This window comes from Hypomesus transpacificus, chromosome 23 (genome assembly GCF_021917145.1).
Source record: "Hypomesus transpacificus isolate Combined female chromosome 23, fHypTra1, whole genome shotgun sequence".
Taxonomy (NCBI): domain Eukaryota; kingdom Metazoa; phylum Chordata; class Actinopteri; order Osmeriformes; family Osmeridae; genus Hypomesus; species Hypomesus transpacificus.
In genome coordinates this window covers 3202008-3220855 of record NC_061082.1, presented here as the reverse complement: position 1 = coordinate 3220855, position 18848 = coordinate 3202008, and the positions used below count along the sequence as shown (strand labels likewise).

The 18848-nt window shown below is 42.2% G+C and overlaps 1 protein-coding gene and 1 long non-coding RNA gene across 2 annotated transcripts in view; one reads left to right on the top strand and one right to left on the bottom strand.

Annotated features, from left to right (window-relative positions):
* Positions 1 to 3229: 3229 nt before the first annotated feature.
* Positions 3230 to 7866, bottom strand: LOC124485761. Its single transcript, XR_006958092.1, has 4 exons — positions 7552 to 7866; positions 5982 to 6122; positions 4730 to 4814; positions 3230 to 3422 (listed from the first exon to the last, which is right to left on the bottom strand). It is a non-coding gene; the product is annotated as an uncharacterized LOC124485761 (long non-coding RNA).
* Positions 6092 to 18848, top strand: part of LOC124485760 (anosmin-1) — a 34876-nt gene continuing 22119 nt past the window's right edge. Inside the window, exons 1-2 of the mRNA XM_047047545.1 lie at positions 6092 to 6348; positions 12075 to 12122. Coding sequence (XP_046903501.1) covers positions 6157 to 6348; positions 12075 to 12122 — 240 coding nt within the window. The 5' untranslated portion in view covers positions 6092 to 6156. The remainder of the gene's footprint in view (positions 6349 to 12074; positions 12123 to 18848) is intronic.

The window sequence follows — 18848 nt, the reverse complement described above, 5'->3', positions numbered from 1 at the left end:
TCATTTTCGGTGTGTGTGTGTGTGTGTGTGTGTGTGTGTGTGTGTGTGTGTGTGTGTGTGTGTGTGTGTGTGTGTGTGTGTGTGTGTGTGTGGAAAAAAAGTGAGAGAAAGAGAGAGAGCTTTAACACTGTACTTCCCCTCCCCCACTCTCCTCCTCCCATCCCCCACTGTAACCTAACAGCACAGGCAGGAGGGTTTCTGTGGTGCTGTTATGTCATTCAGACCCATTTTCCAGACCAAGTAATGGCAGATACAACAAAAGCAAACCAATGGCGGCTACATAACCTATGGTAGTTTGCACAGGTATATTTATATGTATGTATTATGTAAGCACTATGTAAAAATATACCTTTCTACTAAATCACATAAACATTTCCGTTTCACATTTGACACTTCACATGCTTAAGCGTTTTTTTTTTTAATCCAGTACATTCTTTACCTAATGATCTGTAGGGGTAAAAGAAGGAGGCGGAGGAGGGGGGATTAGGAAAGGCGGGAAAAGTAGACAGATGTCAGAGAATCGGGCTGAGGTGAAGGGTCAAGGGTTGATGACCTGTGGCTCCCCCAGCTCCTCCTCCTCTGCCCACCTCCTTTCTCCTCCTGCTCTGGCAGTAAAGTGCCATTGATTGTCATGACAGTTGAGTACAGTAAAATAATACATTCAAAAGCTTGTTTCCGTTCCCCTTGAGTCTTTGGTGACACTCAGTCAACTTGTTGGTGTCATCATATTATTATAGTCTGAAGAAACCCAAGTCCTACACTTGTTGCAAGGGTGTAAAAGCACAAAACCCAACTGAATCATTTTATCATGAGATTGTTCATTGATTACCGTTGAAACACAGGTTTAATTTTTTTTGCCCCTGATTACAACTAACCTTCTTGTCTTTATTTACATAACGTTTGAACCATAACAGTCACTGCATAGTCAGAAGATGGCGTCACAGGCTTTGGCACCTTGAAGTGTGCACCACCATGTACAATGCAGATGACTGTAACAGTTCTGCTGGTTGAAATGTCAGCAATTAGGTTTCCATGGAGACCCTAGCAGCCCTGGACGGGGGCGTGTTATGAACATCCTTCACACTCGGCTGTTAAACTGAAATTATAATTTACAGTTTAGCCTCTGTCTCTCTGATATGGGAAACTGTATTGAGAAATATTGCTCAACGCTGTGACTGTATAACTTGTGTAATTACCATAAAATGACAAGGCAGTAACCTTTTACCGGCAGCAGTATTAACATTGAAATATTGTGTCACATGGTTGCATTTATTCTGCGTCGTTTTGAGTGGCGTCGAGTCAAAAGTTGTTATTTTCACCAACAACATTGAATCATTAGGAAAATGTGTTTTTATTTCATAGAGAGAAACACCCCTGAGAATGTGGGCTGACACCGACAGTATATTGTTAACCAGAAGGACTGGGGAGGGGCAGGGCTGCCTTAGTTATTGCTGTGAAGAGGATCAGTGGATTTAGCCCGCTGCTGCTTTGTCATATCAGCATATTGCTGTGTAATGGGGCCACCCAGCCAGCCCATGTGGGCACACTGAACTGTCACCCATACACAATCACTCTGCAAAGTCATGGGGTTACTTAGAACTGGCTTGTCTACCTGCAGGCACACGCAAAGGATTTTCATGTGACCAAATGAGAGAGAGGTTATGTTAGGCAAAACAAAACTAACTGTGTTTATCACGTTGGGATTACAGTCATCAAAGTAAGATGGTGATCTTTTTTAAATGGTTGAGATGACTATGACAGGAATACATAATGTGCATTATATCACCTGATTAGTAAACTAGGTCATGAAAATCAGTTTTTGAGAGGGGGGAGAACAAGCTGGGAGGGAGGGGGTATGAGAGAAAACAATAAGACCAAAATCTGCTTCATTTTCCATCAAATACTTCATTATAATATTGCTTGGAGTTTGTTTTAACAAAAAACCCTTGTGAATTCTCTATTGTTGGGTTAATGAGTCTGGAACATCTTATGGAAACAACTATGTCCAAAAATCAGAAGGGGAAAAAAAACGAACCTAGACAGGAACTTATCTTAAAGTTGTGTGTGGCCACATTGCCATCTAGTGGTCATACAGAGCTCAACAGACATCACTGTGTCCCGCTCTACTTCAATCAAGGATTTCTAGGGCATCTATGTATAGAACTCCTCTACACTAATCTGTGGCATATATTCAGGATCTATTTTTTTATTATTTATAACATGTATATATAACATAGTTTTCTTGACACATCATGAATACAGAAAGTCTACTGCTCAAGTTGAGGGACATGCCTTATATGCTAGTATGATTGATAACACAGGATAACACAAAGAACAGATTAGGAATGGGCCTGTATCATGGGAAATACAATAACTGAAATTGTGACATAAACACCCACCCTAACCCTAAAATTAACCATAACCCTAACTTTTTAATACTTAGAATATATATTAAGCAACACCAAAACATACATGATTAAGTGTTCATTATCAATTTAGCAAAGATCCATGGTAATTTATGATAAAATAACAACAACAGTTTTGGCTTGGATATAAGTTACAGTTGGCACAACATAAAAATAATCGTTTTTAATTTAAAATAAAACATTACGTTTATTGCATAATTGTATCCAGGCAAATGATTCTACCTGGTGGCAGACATCGGAACTGCCAGACTGTAGTTTTTTGGGAGAGGCGACACTAATACACACACACACACACACACAAACACACACACACACACACACCCACACACACATACACTTACACACACACATGTTGAAGTTACTTGCGGAGACCCATGTGTGAACAGGGAAGACCATACAAACTCCACACAGAAAGGTCCGGAAGATAGCCCAGGACCTTCATGCTTTGAAAAGTGAGTAAATGAGGAAACATTTATGTTATTAAAGTCTTAAAGTCAGAAAACCTATTGAGGTAAGACTCTTAAATGCAATATACATTGTAATTCAGAGCAAGTGTTTTGGATGGTTCAGTCGTGCTTGCTTAATTATAAGTAGATGGATATCTCTTGTTATGATGTCATCCCAGGGTTGTGTAATGTTTGTTGCCACTCTTGACTTTACAGAAAAAGTGAAGAGTATCTGAAAATCATCCTAGATACTTCATCAATGTGCTATCAGGATGTATTTAAACAAAGAAAGGGTCTTCTATGCAGAAGTACAGGGCTTGTTTGTTCATGTTCCATTGATAAATAGACACACACAATGGAAGTGATGGATTTATTAAAGATTAATAGATAAACATTCCACATTTTCTATGCGTTGTTTTCCTCGATGGTTGTGACAGAAGGGGCCAGAAATGTGCATCGGTAAAATTCCACTGCCCTAATGACCAGCCAAAGTGTGAACCAATTTCTTCTTGGTTTCTTGGTTTTCAAGGGGAAATAGGCAACTACCAGGCTGTGGAAACAGAAGCAGTAAATGTTCAAGTGGTCATGCCTCAATACAATTGGCAGAGACTTCTTTATGTACTTTGTCTCGACATATTCAAAACTTAGCTGATTGCTGCCTCTCATCTGAGTGGCCCCTTTACGCAGGTGTGGGTTTATGACAAAGAGCACACCTGCAGCCACGGGAGCAAAGATCACCAAGCAGTAGAGCACTATGTACCTGTTTCCTCTTCGGTGTAAATAAATGCTGTAAATGTATCTGGTGTGTTGGCAGTGTGTTCAGCTGGTGTGTTGAAACACTTATGACATGCAGTATCATGTGACCGAAAAGGTCCACCTTGGTATAACCAGGGAACCATAACTGTCTTCAGTATACGTCCAGAAGAATTTCATTGAAATCGTGTAGTGTGGAAACAGTGATTTGGCTTCTACTAAATGTAGCAGCTGCAAAATTCTACATGCTGGGAAAGTAAACCCACAACCTAGAAAAAATTCAGATCAATCTTACATGTTTGGGTTAAAACCGATATGTTATTTGTGTAAAGGGACCGTGTGTGGGTTAGGATGGGGTCAGAGCGAGGTCAGAGGATCATAGCAAGGGTTGAAGTGGTGGGGTTAGACCATTCAAAGGTGGTTGAGGGATTAATGGATCTGAAAAGAAAGTTTTGGGCTAATGAAGTTGGTTTTGGTTTATGTTACTTTCAAAAGAATCTATGCATTTTTCATTATTAAAATGTGGCCCAGTGGTGGGATGATGATGGTAATAAAATGCAGTACAAGGATGTAAATCAACACAATAACCATGCTTTGATAGTCCACGTGGCACACATTCAAATCACTCTTGAGCAAACAACTATAAAGTTTCTTCACACTTAGGTAATGTATGCTTTTGGTATACACAAAATCTATACTCAATTAGTTTGGATGCACTTCTATTTACACATGTAAACAGAAGTTACCATGGAGACCCCCAGTAATTAATGGTCCGAATTAAGGGAGTGACGTGGTTCGTTGAAAATCAAGTCCCACCTCTGCCCAGACAAACACCTCCAAAACTGCATCTGCTTTATGGCCTGAGTTCACTATTGGCAGAGGCTTTTCCCAGTCAATGAAACAGTGGAGTGGAAGAGATGCGTGTCCCACAGGCTGCAGGAGACATTAGGACCGCACACAGGCTTCGTGTTTCCTCCACCACACACCATAAACCCCCCTGCCACACATGGCTGTAATAAGCCAACAAATTAAGCCATTACACAGTTTTTAAGGTACACAGACATCCGCGTTTAAATATTTTAAGAGTAGCAAGGGATATCTCACCAGGAGTTGTATTGTGTCTGAGACCACCAGGGATCTGAACACCCATTCAGAGTCAGAGAGCAGCATCATACCTCCAGGAGTGGGTCTACACAAAACACAGACTAGATGGTCTGTCACTGTGGTTCACTGATAACAACAATCAGAAGCTCAATATTTCATAACGCAGTACAGGAAATATGGGAAGCATAATAGTATGGGAATGTAAACATCTCATCACATCAGTTAATTAATGACGTTTTTAGAGGGCGATCCCCACCTTCAGTGCTGACAGCTTATGCTTTCCAGGATATACTTGTTTGGGCATCTTTAAGGATTTCTTTTATTACAAAGGGAAAGGCAGAAGAATTGGCTCAGAGCTGTACTGGCTCAAGGCAAGAGGGCATACCTTAGATGAATGTAATGAAGGAGTAAGTCTCAGTTTCTGTCTAATTCTGCACAGTTTAGGATCAACACATACAAGCTCATTACATTAGTGCTGTAATGGTATACAGGCAAGCAGTCAGTAAGCTAAGAAAAGCAAAGCGAGAGTGTCTTGTAAACCCTCTAGGGAACTTTCTTATTAAATACAGACTCTTTTTTTCTTTTTTTTTCTCTCTACAATAAATGGCTGTGCTTTCAGCCTTTTCCTACATGTCATATTTTCTCCATTCCTAGGGCTATGAAACAATGCCAAATGCTGGGAGTCCATGTTAAGGAATGTGTTTAAGGATGGTTGTAATTGTTTTCCAGGTAGAATTGTTTTTCCAAGCTACTGTTAAACGGTGAGGCCAGGCTGGAGCAAAGGGGTTCCCTGGGATGCTAGCAAGCTGCGCCTTGGCCATATGTGGGGGCTTAGTTTAGACAATCTGTGTACTCTGCATTTTGCATGTTTGTATTTGTTGTGTCATCAGTAGATATACGTAGGTTTACCTGCTGTACAAAATAAACTACATGTTTTGGTCAGATCCATGCCTGTTATACAGTTTAGGGTACATCAAGGAGCTACTCAATGTTTTTGGCTGAATATATTCCTTTCTTATCTTTGACTTTGAGATTAAATATAATACATTTGCATTAATTGTACTGATTAATCTTAATTTGAAACTAAGTCTCTAGATTAGATTTCAGGCAATAACGGTGTAAATGTAGGCCTAGTATGCTCATTGCAGGACACAAGAATATTGCAAAATTAAATGAGTTTTCAATCATTGTGATGACAATCGGTCACGATTACAGCTTCAACATCTATGACCTTCCACACACAGTATCCTACCTGCTCCTATACATTCGCTGTATTCGCCAATCACCCAGCAGTCCTCCAATAGCAGAGCACATGAGCGTCTGACTCCTCCCCTGTGTATAATTGAAGTTTCTTTAGTTTCTCCAACGGAGTATACGCGCAGTGTAGTCCGATCTGTGGAGGGATAAAAAAGCAGAAGCTCAGGACCATGTTTCCCAGGAGCCTACATGTGGGCACTACTCTCTGTCTATGGATTATAGTGTTGTCTACCCAGGGAAATGTGTCCGCGAAGAAGCACGATGACTCCTTCTTTACTGGGAGCATTTATCGAGCAAGATGCGCCTCAAGATGTCTCAGCCTGCACATCACTCGCATCTCTGCGTTTTTCAAGCACTCTCAGGTAAGAGCATGTTGCTCTATCTAAAAGTTTTACTTAACTGAGTCCTTCCATCCCAAAAACACAAGTTTCATTTAATTTAATATCTCTTTAGACGATTATGTGCAGTTAACCACTTCATGTAATACATACCTGTTTGTCCACTTAGTAGGCAAGTAATTAAGGGCTGCTCAAGTTTTTAGCGTGACTAAAGAGGGAGGTTCATATACTGTGATAATTGGACAGTCCAGAGATGTTAATGGCACAAGCCTCAGAGAAATGTCTGTTAAAATATTAATTGATGGCAACTGATATCCATTTGTTGTGGCGGCAGTCTTTCAAGCTATATGGCATCCGTACTTCTTTTGTAGACTGACATATGTACATGAAACATACAGTATATTATACAATGATATTCATTTTTTATTAGTTCAGCCAATTCATTATAGTTGAATGTTTTCTAAATCATTGATGTATGTCATTGTGCATTGTGAGAAATTTTTATTTTTTATTTTGTATTAACAAGTCTGAGAAAGTTGTGGTGGGTCAACTGATCCAACGGTTTAAATGTGATGTTATTTTCATAGCTGAGATTCCACTAGGATGTTGCCCAGTTGTATTTCTCACCACAGTTTAAGTTAATTTGCCTCTCCACGTTGCCTCACAAAACCAAGACAATAAATTCAGAATGATATCCCCCTAAGACCACTTAACATATTGTGATGCTTTGTAGTGGATTTGTTTGAAATTGAATTGAAGTTATTTGCTGAAGATTTATCCTTGTCCTCTGGGTGATTTGGTATGTGGTGTCAGAAGTTGTTTTTCACTCTTCACTGGACACACTGTTCTCTCTCAGGACTTTAGTCAAAGAGCTGGCCTCGAAGCCTTCCTCCCTTAACTCTCTTTCACCTCCTCCTATCTGCCTCCTGTCAGCTTTCAAACCCTCGACATTTGCATTTACAAGGATGAAAAAAAGTTGTAATTTTCAGTTTCATCGGGCCCTTGCTTTATTAGTGTTTAATAATCATTACAAAGCAACCCAAAATTTCAGTTCACTAGTTTGGCCCCAGAGACAGTATTCTTAAACCAACCACCTCTACCTTCTCTTCTACACTGGATACATTTCTGTTTAAATTAAATGTCTTTTACCAAAAGTGTTTGGTTTCAAATAGGTAATGAATTGACATTTGGCATGTTGGAATGTCTTCCAGAGACCATCTCACTCACCATCGCATCTCACCACAGCAGGAGCAAACAGGTCATTGATGAAGTTACACCTATAATGAAGAGATAATGGACTAAATAATTGACTGCAGAGCTTGAGTCGCTGTGGTTAAAGTCAGGTGCATTCAACGAGGAGGAAATGACAAGGAAGTGTTGTTTATGTAAAGAGAGCCGCATTTTTAGCCTGTGATAAGGGGGCTGATTGAGCAAGCTTGCCAGTCTAAGAATAGAAGGCAATTGTTGTTGATACTCTTTTAAGACTCTTGAATGCACTGTGTTCCCAACGAGCCTTTCATGTGGAAATGGGAGGTCTGGTCAGCTGCAAAAACACATGCCTCTCCTCCCCCCTGCCCTGCTGGCCCTTGCTCTTGTCCCTGGCCTGCCACCAACTGCCATGCAGCATCACACCTCACAGACTCCTAGAAAATACACTGATGTTGTCCCTGTGAGGTCATCCTTCTGCTAAATGCAGGGGTCCACTCGGACTAAGTGTGATAATCTCTAATGTACTGTTGCCACAACCCTGGAGCATGCTCAGTCAGCACAACCTACAGGTGGATATGCGTCCTCCAGCAGATCTTGTTACTGCGGCAGGCGAAAAAGCAAGCTGCTCCACTTAAATGATTGAGACTGCAGACCTTCTAATTCAACTCAGAAAGCCTTCATGCTCATTTAATACTGGTTGAGGAAACCAAGATATACAATATTTCAAGTTTCACGGAAATTAAAGTTCAGCAGTATGTCAAGTGGGAGTAAATTTACTATTGATAATCGAGTTTTCATTAGGACAAAGAAAGTATTAATATACATGTATGCCTTTTAATGTACTAGTTACTTTTCAACAGGCAATTTGTTTTTTAAACTGTTTTTAAGATGTAATTTCTCTGCTTTTCATCTTACATCGAATTTACATTTGTGAAATCCTTCCAACATTTAACTGCCTTCCCTGAAGCTGGCTTAATCTGGAATCAAAAGCTTTTTGTTTGAATATGTCACCAATAATGAATTACTGAGAGGTGGAAACATGCAGATTCACAGTTGGAAAAAGATTGGGTTTAGTTTTTTAAATTTATGGTAACTGCTGATTTATAGATGTACTATTTCCAAATACACATGTATTTATTGAAATTTTTCTACACTTGTGGGGGGAACTTGTCACCCTTGTACAATAGACAGAGGGGAACACCCAGTCATAAATATGGCCTCCAGACACTTTAAAATATTAAGAGTGAACTGGGGTCTCTGTTCCCTAAAGCATTCTGAAAGCATTAGCCATGCACTGGATTATTTATGTGAGGACCTATAAAGCCAGAAAACAAGGTGTGTCCATCAGGTCTTGTTATTTCATTAAGTCTTTCAAAAAAAAAAAAATTCAGCCTTTCATTCCCGGTATTGAAGTTTATGTATGACACTTTATTTGGTAAAGGAAAGAAAAACATGGCAAAGTATTTTTTCCATTTCTCCTAATTTTACCTTTGATATGTAACGACTTTAAATGGAATGAAACCACAGACACTGGCCTTCTCCTGGTTAGAGGTTTTCATTGGTGAAGACAGTGGATGAATAGGCTCCGTGTAACTTCACTTTACTGTAAGAGCTTTTATATCAGGATAGTGCTGTCTGTAACTTTGACCTCCAAAGGTTTCTCCATCTCTGATGAACAGTCATTCTCACCTGGATAAATGAAGCTACAAAACCATCACATAATGTGAAACAAGTCAAACAGAATAAAGGAGCACCTGAAGAAGATAAATGTGTCCTATCTCTATAACTGGAGTTCACTTTTAAAAACAGTTAATCAAATGACCACACGCATACTCTATATATATATAAGCTTTGAGACCTTTTATTTTTGCAGACGGTAGTGCCTTGACCTGCAGGCTCCAGGGTTAGTTATTTTGGATTTGATTGTAGAGCCCCTGGGCAGTTGAAGGACACAGAAACGCTGCTCCTTGCCCTGTCTATGTGGTTGGTCACTGATGTACAAGAGCTCATAGACTTGCACTCTATAACGGGAGCACTCAACAGACAAGTCAGATATTAATGATCAATGCTGTTTTAATAAATGGTACATTTACATCAAGTAGTCTGGAAAGACTCCAAAACCTGTAGAGATTGGCTTACACAAAATCAAAGAAGCTTCTATAGGAAACAAAATAATTCTGTGTCAGTTTTTTTGATTAAAGCAGGAATGCTGTCCTCAAGGAGGAAGCAACAGTTTATCCACGTTCCTCTCAGAGGTCCAGACAATACAACATGCCACAAGCCACCTGCTTAAACTGCTCAGCCAACACAAGTCGTATTACATCTGTAGGATGAACCCCCTGTTTACATAACTCTACCAGTGACACTTAAGAAAAAGCCCTGGATCTCTCATTCTTTCTTTCCTTCTTTCTTTCTTTCTTTCTTTCTTTCTTTCTTTCTTTCTTTCTTTCTTTCTTTCTTTCTTTCTTTCTTTCTTTCTTTCTTTCTTTCTTTCTTTCTTTCTTTCTCTCTCTCTCTCTCTCTCTCTCTCTCTCTCTCTCTCTCTCTCTCTCTCTCTCTCTCTCTCTCTCTCTCTCTCTCTCTCTCTTGCTCGCTCTCTCTCTCTCTCTCTCTCTCTCGCTCTCTCTCTCTCTCTCTCGCTCTCTCTCTCTCTCGCTCTCTCTCTCACACACACACTGCACTGTTTGGGCTGAACCCAAGGCATTTTAGCCAAAGCATGGATAGCACCGGATGAGTGTGGGACTGTGTGTCTTCAACCCTGGCTGATGTTGAGCTTGCAGGGGAATGTCCCGGTGAGTCTAAAGGGATGAAGCTCTGACCTATAATTATTCCCATCGGTCCCTGACATGGCAGGGTCAGGTCTGGACAGCTGGGCCAACATCCCATTGAGCCCTGGTGCTACAGAGATGCTGTCACACAGCAAAATTAGCCCCTCACCGGATCCTCCACTGTCTGCCTGTTGTTCTGTCCGTCTGACTGTGGGATGCAAGGCTTAGAAGAGGTGTCACAAACAGGTCTGCTGATTTAAGAGCACGTCTGGAGTTCTGACAACGTGTATAAATTATCCTGAGGGATGGTGTACCGGTGGAAATGTCAGAAGTTTAGCCTATTCGCAGAGTTACCGATTGATGATTTGAACTTACCTGATGGATAGCTTTTTGTATAATGCGGATAATTGTTTGTCAGGGAATTGATTGATTTGATCCAGCCCAGTGTTTTAACCACTCATATCTACTAGGCTTTTCAGACCAGTCATAAAGGTGCATTCAATAATAGTTCTTAATTGAGAGTGTTACATGATAACATGACACGATTAGTTTGACTCATCCATTCTATGCCAGGAAAGCCATTTTAATTGCAATCAGCTACAGGGAAACTTTTGAAATACACCTAAATGGAGGAAATTCTCTGTCCTCAACCTTGTCATACAATTATGAATTGCTTTGAAGCTAACTGACCATTATCCTTGACACCAAAAGCACAACACTCACTGGTACTGGATGGCAAATTAAACCCTTTAATGATAAGTTCTCTGCCGAGGTCTCTCTGGGAATTTCCACCGGATTACATTGTTTGAGAAGGCTTTGAACTTGACATTGAACTTGAACAGACTTTTGGCTTACAGACCCTTAAAGTTAGACTATGTCCTGCCTCGGGGTCTTATAGCAAGGAACAAAGCACATATTCAGAACTTGCAATGACTTTTCATTTGTAGCATACAGTGTATGTATTAGCCAATGGAAATTGGCTTTATGGAGAAGGTTTTCTATGATTTTCTCACATCTGGATTTTCCCAGCTATTCGTGGTTACAGAAGAATATCAGTTGCAGTAGTTGCGGCTCAATACACACATACACCTGAGCCTCCGACCTGGACACAGAGGTAAATTAAAACCCTCCAGTGAGTTAATCAACTGGTCATTTAGTCCAAATATAATTTATCATGCAAGCTATCCAGTGCTCAAGTGAAAGTGTAATTGGTGCAAATGCCCTTGTGGTTCCATGTGCTATTGGACATTCAGGAAATAGCCACTCACAGAAGTCATTTACACCCATGGTCTGTATCACAGCAACTGAGAGGCACTCCATCTCCAGCCAGCTCAATTAGGACCAAATGTTGGGTCTCTGTGGTGCCTAGAAGGTGGCAGTTACTCAGCCATTAGTGGGAATTGGAGGTGTCTGCAGTCTGCTCAGGAGTGCTGACATCAGTTCCTGTCTGGTTGACCTGTCGGGATGTCTGTTGGGGAGATCAAATAGACTCTGATAAGAGCTGAACGCGGGCACTGCACTGCTCTGAAGCTGACCAGAGATCTGCCCCCACAGCTCTGACCTTGCCGTCTTGTGTTACACACTGAGATGGTTGCACTGACCTCTAGGAGCCTTTTGAGTTTGTGTATTTTTCCTGTGGTAATTGGCATCTCATGCAGGGAAGTTGTGATGGGAGAGATTTTGAATGCTCCCCTGAGGCTGGGTTTGGGTTTGTGGTGCGCCACACCTACATTGATGACATCAATCTCATGGTCTGCTTTTTCTGTCTTTCAGAATAATGGATCCTTGGTGTGGTGTCAGAATCACAAGCAGTGTTCAAAGGTGAGGTATCGACAACACTCCCACCCTGATGTACACACTCTGACCAATGTCTATCTACGGGGGGGGGGGGGGGGGGGGGGGGGGGGGGGGGGGGTCATACTCATATCAACAGGTTACTGCACCAACCTACAATATTCGACATATTAAAGTGAAACATGAAAACGTTGTCTCTTTTTTTATCCGAGTTTACACTGCAATAGGATTTGTCTATGAAACTCTTCCCGGACGCCTTGTTTGTTTTTCATGCCCTGTCCTGTGGATGGTTGATGTAAAGCTAGTGTTGACAGCTTCTCTGAAAAGACGGTGCTGACATGTCCTCTCAGCTTCCCTCCGAGGTGCTGACAAGGCGCTTGCTGTTGCGCTGAGTAGACGGTGGAAAGGGTATTCTGAGAGAAGAACCAGGAGGTATATGATGACACCCCGGCCCTGCTCCCACGCACAGGACAGACAGGAAAGATGCACTCTCTCTTCCTACCTGTCAGCATCTCCCCTTTCCCTCTGCCCCCCCTCACCCTCTCTCGCTCGCCACTCTCTCTCTCTCTCTCTCTCTCTTTCTCTCTCAGCATGAAGCGAGCCCACGCACCGGCTCAAACTGTGTCAGATGTGGAGGAGGGAATATAGAACTGGATATAAACATTAATTGAGCGAATTTTCACCGTTCACGTAGATGTTTACAGTTTTCACCTTCAGGAGAGCGTGTCTTTGTTTGCTTTTCCTTTGTGAAACTAAAAACTTGAAGGAACAGCTCACAGGATGTGTTTTCATGCTGAGATGATGACAAATTGGACCTCATCCTTGCCTGTGTCTAGTGCTCTTGCTTGTACGACTTGTTCATCCGGCATGGTGCGCGGCTACAAAAACAAATACATCTAGTGTAAATGTTTGGCTTTCTCACACTTTTATTGAGTCCTGTTTTATGAATCACATACCTTGAAATGTCCAAGGACACTCGTTTATTTGAACGGGCAGAAGCTTAATATTGTTGGCCATTTAGGGTGTTCTAAATGATCTGGCAGCCTATTTTAATCGTACATGACAACAGGGAAAAATCAGAACCTGGAAAATGAGGGTCTGCTGTAGCTGACTTACTGCAACAGGCACGTTTGGTGGAAACATTAATCACAACAGTCAAATCAATCTCGTGATCATTTTAATTGATTTCAGAGGTTTCCCTGTCCAAATTAAGGTAAAATGCAGCTCATTTAGTCCAGAATAATCTACATTTTACTATACTATCCTGTTTACATATCAGCTAGGCAAACATTTCTACTCTTCATTCCTTGTTCCTTCTCCTTTGGAGAAAAATGTACATTTTTAATAATGCTTCTGATGTAATTCCCAATGAGCAACAAGCGAGTTTGGGTATTATAAGGATAGATAGGCATGCCTTCTGTTAGAAACAAGCCTAGTTTTTTTCTCACTATAATGCAGTGAAACTTGTTTCTCTCCTTTCCATAGTGATGGCCAACATTGGTTCTTGGCACCAGTCATTCCCCAGTCATTCATCAGGAGTTTTATGTTTGAAAAGGTTTTTGCTGGCTGCAAGTCCATGCACAGCATACTGTTTTCATAATCAACCCGCTAACATTGCTGAATCTCTGAAAATGCCAGAGATTCTTTAATAGACATCTTGTTCTCCCTGTACTCTAACAAGCATGTCCGTTTTGCACTTGTTAACCCCTTGACTTTCATATGCATGAGTTGAGTGCATTCTTGAAAGTAATTGGATGAAAGGTTTACAAGGCGTGTTGAGCCATAACAAATATTGAACTCCCTCATGGTTAAGTTTGGTTTTAGGAAGTACGATTTTCAAATTCTGTTCCTATTCATTTCTTGACGTTTACCAAGGTATCTATACATCGACCGTCTTCTTACTTCAAGCTTCTTCCCAGGTCTGGTGTTTGTGGAACATACTTACACCCACTTCACACCCCCATTAGGAACTCAAGTGTTTACCTAGGCTCTCTGTGGATGTCAAAACATGGGACTATTGTGGAAGCTCCAACAATCACCCCAAATGGGGCCGTGTTGTACAGTGACCAAGGGTGAATGACTCTACAGCCCCTGATTAGCCTCTACACTTCATCAACAGCGCACAGTCAAACAGACAGACAAAGGTGGTGTCTGGAGCAACCCCTCCTCCCTGGGACTGGTGCATGCTCCCATGGCTTTGCTCAAGGCCCTTAGTGAGCTCCTTGCCTGTGGAGATAATGTGTGGAAAGGCTGGTTAATTATTTAGACAAAGATGCGGTGACCCCGTCCATCTGTCTGCGCTTTAGGAAATCAAAGCCTCCCGTTTTCATTTGAGACGGGAAAGTCATCTTGGCCGTCTCCTGTGCAGTGTCCGGAGTCGGCCCCGCTCCCAGTGTCCCCATTGTCATGGTAATTAACCCTCTTGCCCTCTCGGCGGACCAGAAAGAGGTTTCGCGCGGTGCGGCATGGGGGAGGCATTAGCATGCTATAACAGTGGCCCGGCAGCCCAGTCCTATTCACATGGGACGCTGGCATTTGTATGAGCTATTGTCATTCTGTCTTTGCTTTGATAGCGTCCCACTTGAGAAATGTGGAAGTTTGAGGAGAAAGTTTTGAAAACTACAGGGCGTTCTCTCTCTTGACTGTGTGTGTATGTGTGTGTGTGGAAATGCTAGAAAAGAGAGCAAGCCAAAACGCTTTCCACATTTGGAGCATGGCTGACATAACTGGGTAGCTTTCCCCAAGGGTGTGATCCAGGCTCCAAATCAAATGCTACGATTGACTCGAGGCAGCTAAACGCCAGTCTGCAAATAAGCAATGCACTTCATTACTCAAAGTCCTCGAAGGGTAGGAGAAGAAAGGGGCCGTGTCTCATGCCTGGATGAGTTGGCCTCCTCAGACTCTCAACCCAGAATTCAATTATTTCTTGTCTGAAGAACATTTTTCTATTTTCTGAAGAGAAACATAAAATTCAGCTTTAGGATACATTTGTTATGCCTCTGTGCACAGTTTCTAACCAGTAAAACAGATTTCCCGGTGAACTAGAAAGCATGGATTTCTAATCTGAAGAGATTTACTGCGGTAATCTCTGGGATAGCATCTATCTCTAAACTGTGGGCTGATTACTGCTGCCTCTCTCAGTTTTCCTGCCACATGACCACACAAGGTTTTTTCAAGAGCTTGCAGAAAGAAAAAGCCTTAGAAAGCAGGATTGTTTAGAAGAAGCTGTTTGACGGCAGTGCGTCCGTTTTGGAATTGAAATGCCACAGGTGTTCCTATTGAGAGATTTTAGAAGTGCTTCTTCCAACCAATCATACACACAGTACAATGATTCAAAATAAGACTATACAATGTCATTTCATTCTCTTGGTTCACATGTGCCACAACCTTTATGTTTGGGACTAAGGTTTTGGAGCAGTTTGCTTGACTACTAATCATTGAAAAGCTATGTCTCTCATTCAAAAGTGTCTTTCAAAGCCTGTCTTCAGCCCCCCTTCCAACCCCCTCATTTTCTCACGCCCCCCAAAAACGTTCAACTTCCCCAACAGTAGTGTTTTTCTAGGTCAATCAGTCCAATAAAATGTAATTGGTAGCATTGGCTCAGTCATGAATCTGCATTAATCTTCATTAAAAAGAAAAATAATAGTAAGAGCTTGGGGGAAATATCACATTCCTTGTTGGCTTCAAACTTGAAGAGTGTGTCATGGCAAGTTACTAAGGTCTTTGTGTGGTCATCTTTTCTTTGGCCCACGGGGCAGTATACGGGGCAGTATATTTTGTGGTGCTGTGAAAAGACCTGATAAAGTAGGTTCTGTGTGGAGGGTTTATGGGAGGGCATGGCACATTTTTTGTTCTTGGACAGACTTCAAAGCCCCTTTTGGTCCCGTTGAGGCCTAACACTCACACTGGACACCTCTGATGTGTGTAGGGCAGCACTACTGGCACTAGCCTGGACACATCAGGCCAAATCTGAACCACACCACTGTCTTTGGTCAGGATATTTTGTTTTCAATATTTTCCATAAAGGTTACAAAGGCATGTGCTTAGTTCGACCATTGGATCCCAGACTGACAATTGATTCATCTGCAACTCATTTGACATTTCCACACAGCGACTCTCTCGATCTTACTTGTCGAAGAGAAGAAAGAGGAGCACATACCTCAGGGTTGAAACTCAGGCTAAGCTCTTTTTTTGTTTGAGTTTGAGGCCTGTTTGTGTGTGTGAGTGTGTGCGTGAGAGAGAGTGTTTGTGTGTGTGTGTGGATGTGTGACAGAGTGTTTGTGTGTATGTGTGTGTATGAGAGAGAGTGTTTGTGCGTATGTGTGTGTGTATGAGAGAGTGTGTGTGTGTGTGTATTTTAGAGAGTGTGTGTGAGAGGGGGTGTTTGTGTGTGGGTGTATGTGAGAGAGAGAGAGTGTGTGAGAGAGTGTTTGTGTGTGAGTTTATGTGAGAGCGTGTGTGTGTGTTTGTGTGAGTTTATGTGAGAGCGTGTGTGTGTGTCTGTGTATGAGAGAGAGAGAGTGTTTGTGTGTGGGTGGCGAAGGAGTATGAAGCAAGGCTGGTCAGTCCCAGCAGGACAGACCTGATCTGGACATGGCTGTTAAGTTTCATTGGCTGAGGGGGGTTGCTCCATTGACTGCTATCTGTGGAGCTCATTATTCACATGGTGGGTGGCAGAGAGCCAACCCCCTCTGCCAGACCAGACCAGACCAGCAACCCTTGCAGAGAGGAGACTGAACAGCCTTCCATCTCCACTGGGGATGATAGCCTGGGACTGAACTGTAATGACGATGATAAAAGTGAGGTTAGCTAGACTTCCTCTAGTGAGGTAGCAGCTATTCACTCTCGCTGTTTTAAAGCAGCAGTTAGAAGAACAGGCATTACGCCATCATTTATTTAGGGGCATTTCAGCCATGTATTAGCTGTTTCGAATTTGAAAAAAAAAAAAAAAAAAAAACGTTTTAGTTTCCGAAATAATCTTTCAAAGCAACCCCCAATTTCACGCCCTCTCCTCATCAAATGTCAGATGGTTTTTAATTTGCCTGGTGTCCATGGAAGGATTATTGTAATCAGAGCTGCTTAGAACAGTCACAGCAAGGCAATCTGTTCTCATCCAACTGCTTATGCTCCTACTGAGTCAGTGCAACTCTGGGCTCTTTTTCTGTCAATTTACCAAGACGCACAAACTAAACTCATCTTGAAATCCCTCCCTATCTTGCTCTTATGTGAACGCTTATCATACAGACCTCACAAGCTTAAAGAGTTTAAGGACATTGCTGTTTGGAAATTAAATGGGATCTATTCTATTTGGTTCATCGATTGACAAAAAGGAACTTGCCGTAGGCTCAGTTTTGTTCAAATTATTGTTTTTTTAATGGGGATATTGGTTCAATCAAATCACATCTAAAACACTCATTGCCATTTTAGCTGTCAGCTTTTATGAAAACACATGCATTCTCTGTGATATGGCTGAAGGGATCGAAAGAATGGTGTCAAAACCTTCAGTGGCTCTTAGCTTCTATGTAATCTAGGGCCTTGTGGTCAGTCTGTCAGCAGAGTAATTTACACATCTAGGATTTACCAAGGCGAATTTGCCTGTAATCAAAAAATAATTCATCCAGGCTTAAGCTCTGGTTTGATCCTTGCAAACACACAGCAGTGTAAATCCTGAGCCCTTTGGCCTTGGCCTTGTCCTGTGGCCCTCTGGGTAATGCAGGACCCCTGTGAGCAGTGAGACATATGGAGAAAACGAGGAGCCTGACACCCTGATCCACCATGAGGAATGTCTTCTAGATTACCACAGTGCTCCTCATTATCTTCCCTCTAGCAGGAGGTGATGCAGTTCAGCCCTGGTTAGCAGGGAGGACCACTCCCATTAGGGCTCGCTAGCAGGAGTCAGTGGGGGCAGGTTGAGTGGGATTAGTGGATGTGGAGTGTTTCTCAACCTCAAATAAACAAAGGCAGATACTGGTGGAATGTGACCGCTGCATGTGATTAGTTCCTTCTGCCTCCCGTCGAAGACATGTCATGTTAGACATGTTGTTGACCTAGATTTCAGACCACTTGATGGTACAAATAATCCCTACTGTCTTTTTGATATCGCGGGGAGATAGAGACCATAGGCCACATGGTTTCACAGCCCCGTGCAGCAGAGGACAGCAGGAAAATGTTAGCAACAGTTCATTTGTTTGCTATCCCGTCAATTCTCAAAGGAGAATGGGCCATAAGAGCAAAGTCTTTTTTTTTTCTTTCAACTTCTTTGTGAAAAATTGGACCCGGTTATCACAACCATAAATCTATTAGTGTTTAAGAAGTCTAAATCGAGCCGACTGCTGGGAAAGCACATTAGCGCTTGATCCCGTTCTAAACTCTGCTTTCATGTGTCCATCAATTTTGTGACGTTGCGGTGGTTGGTGTCATCGCTCGGAGAAGTGCAGACGTGTGGGAGTAGGGAACAGCGGCGAGGGCCTGTGTTTCCCAGGCTGCTCCACAGTGAAAGGACAAACAGGGTCTTTATCGTGAATCTGACCCGACGCAAGACGGAAACATCCTGTTGGCTCTCATTGTCATGAAATGTAAACCGAACCCCGGAGAAAAGTGATCGCCGGGGTCTCCGATTACGGCCCACTGTAATTTTGTCCCTTGTCGCGCTTAGTGTAACAACCTCAAATGGAGGAGACCTGTAGAGGTCCCCCCCCCCCCCCCCCCGGCTGCTTTGATAGTCTCTGTGTCTCATGAAGTGATGGACTGGTT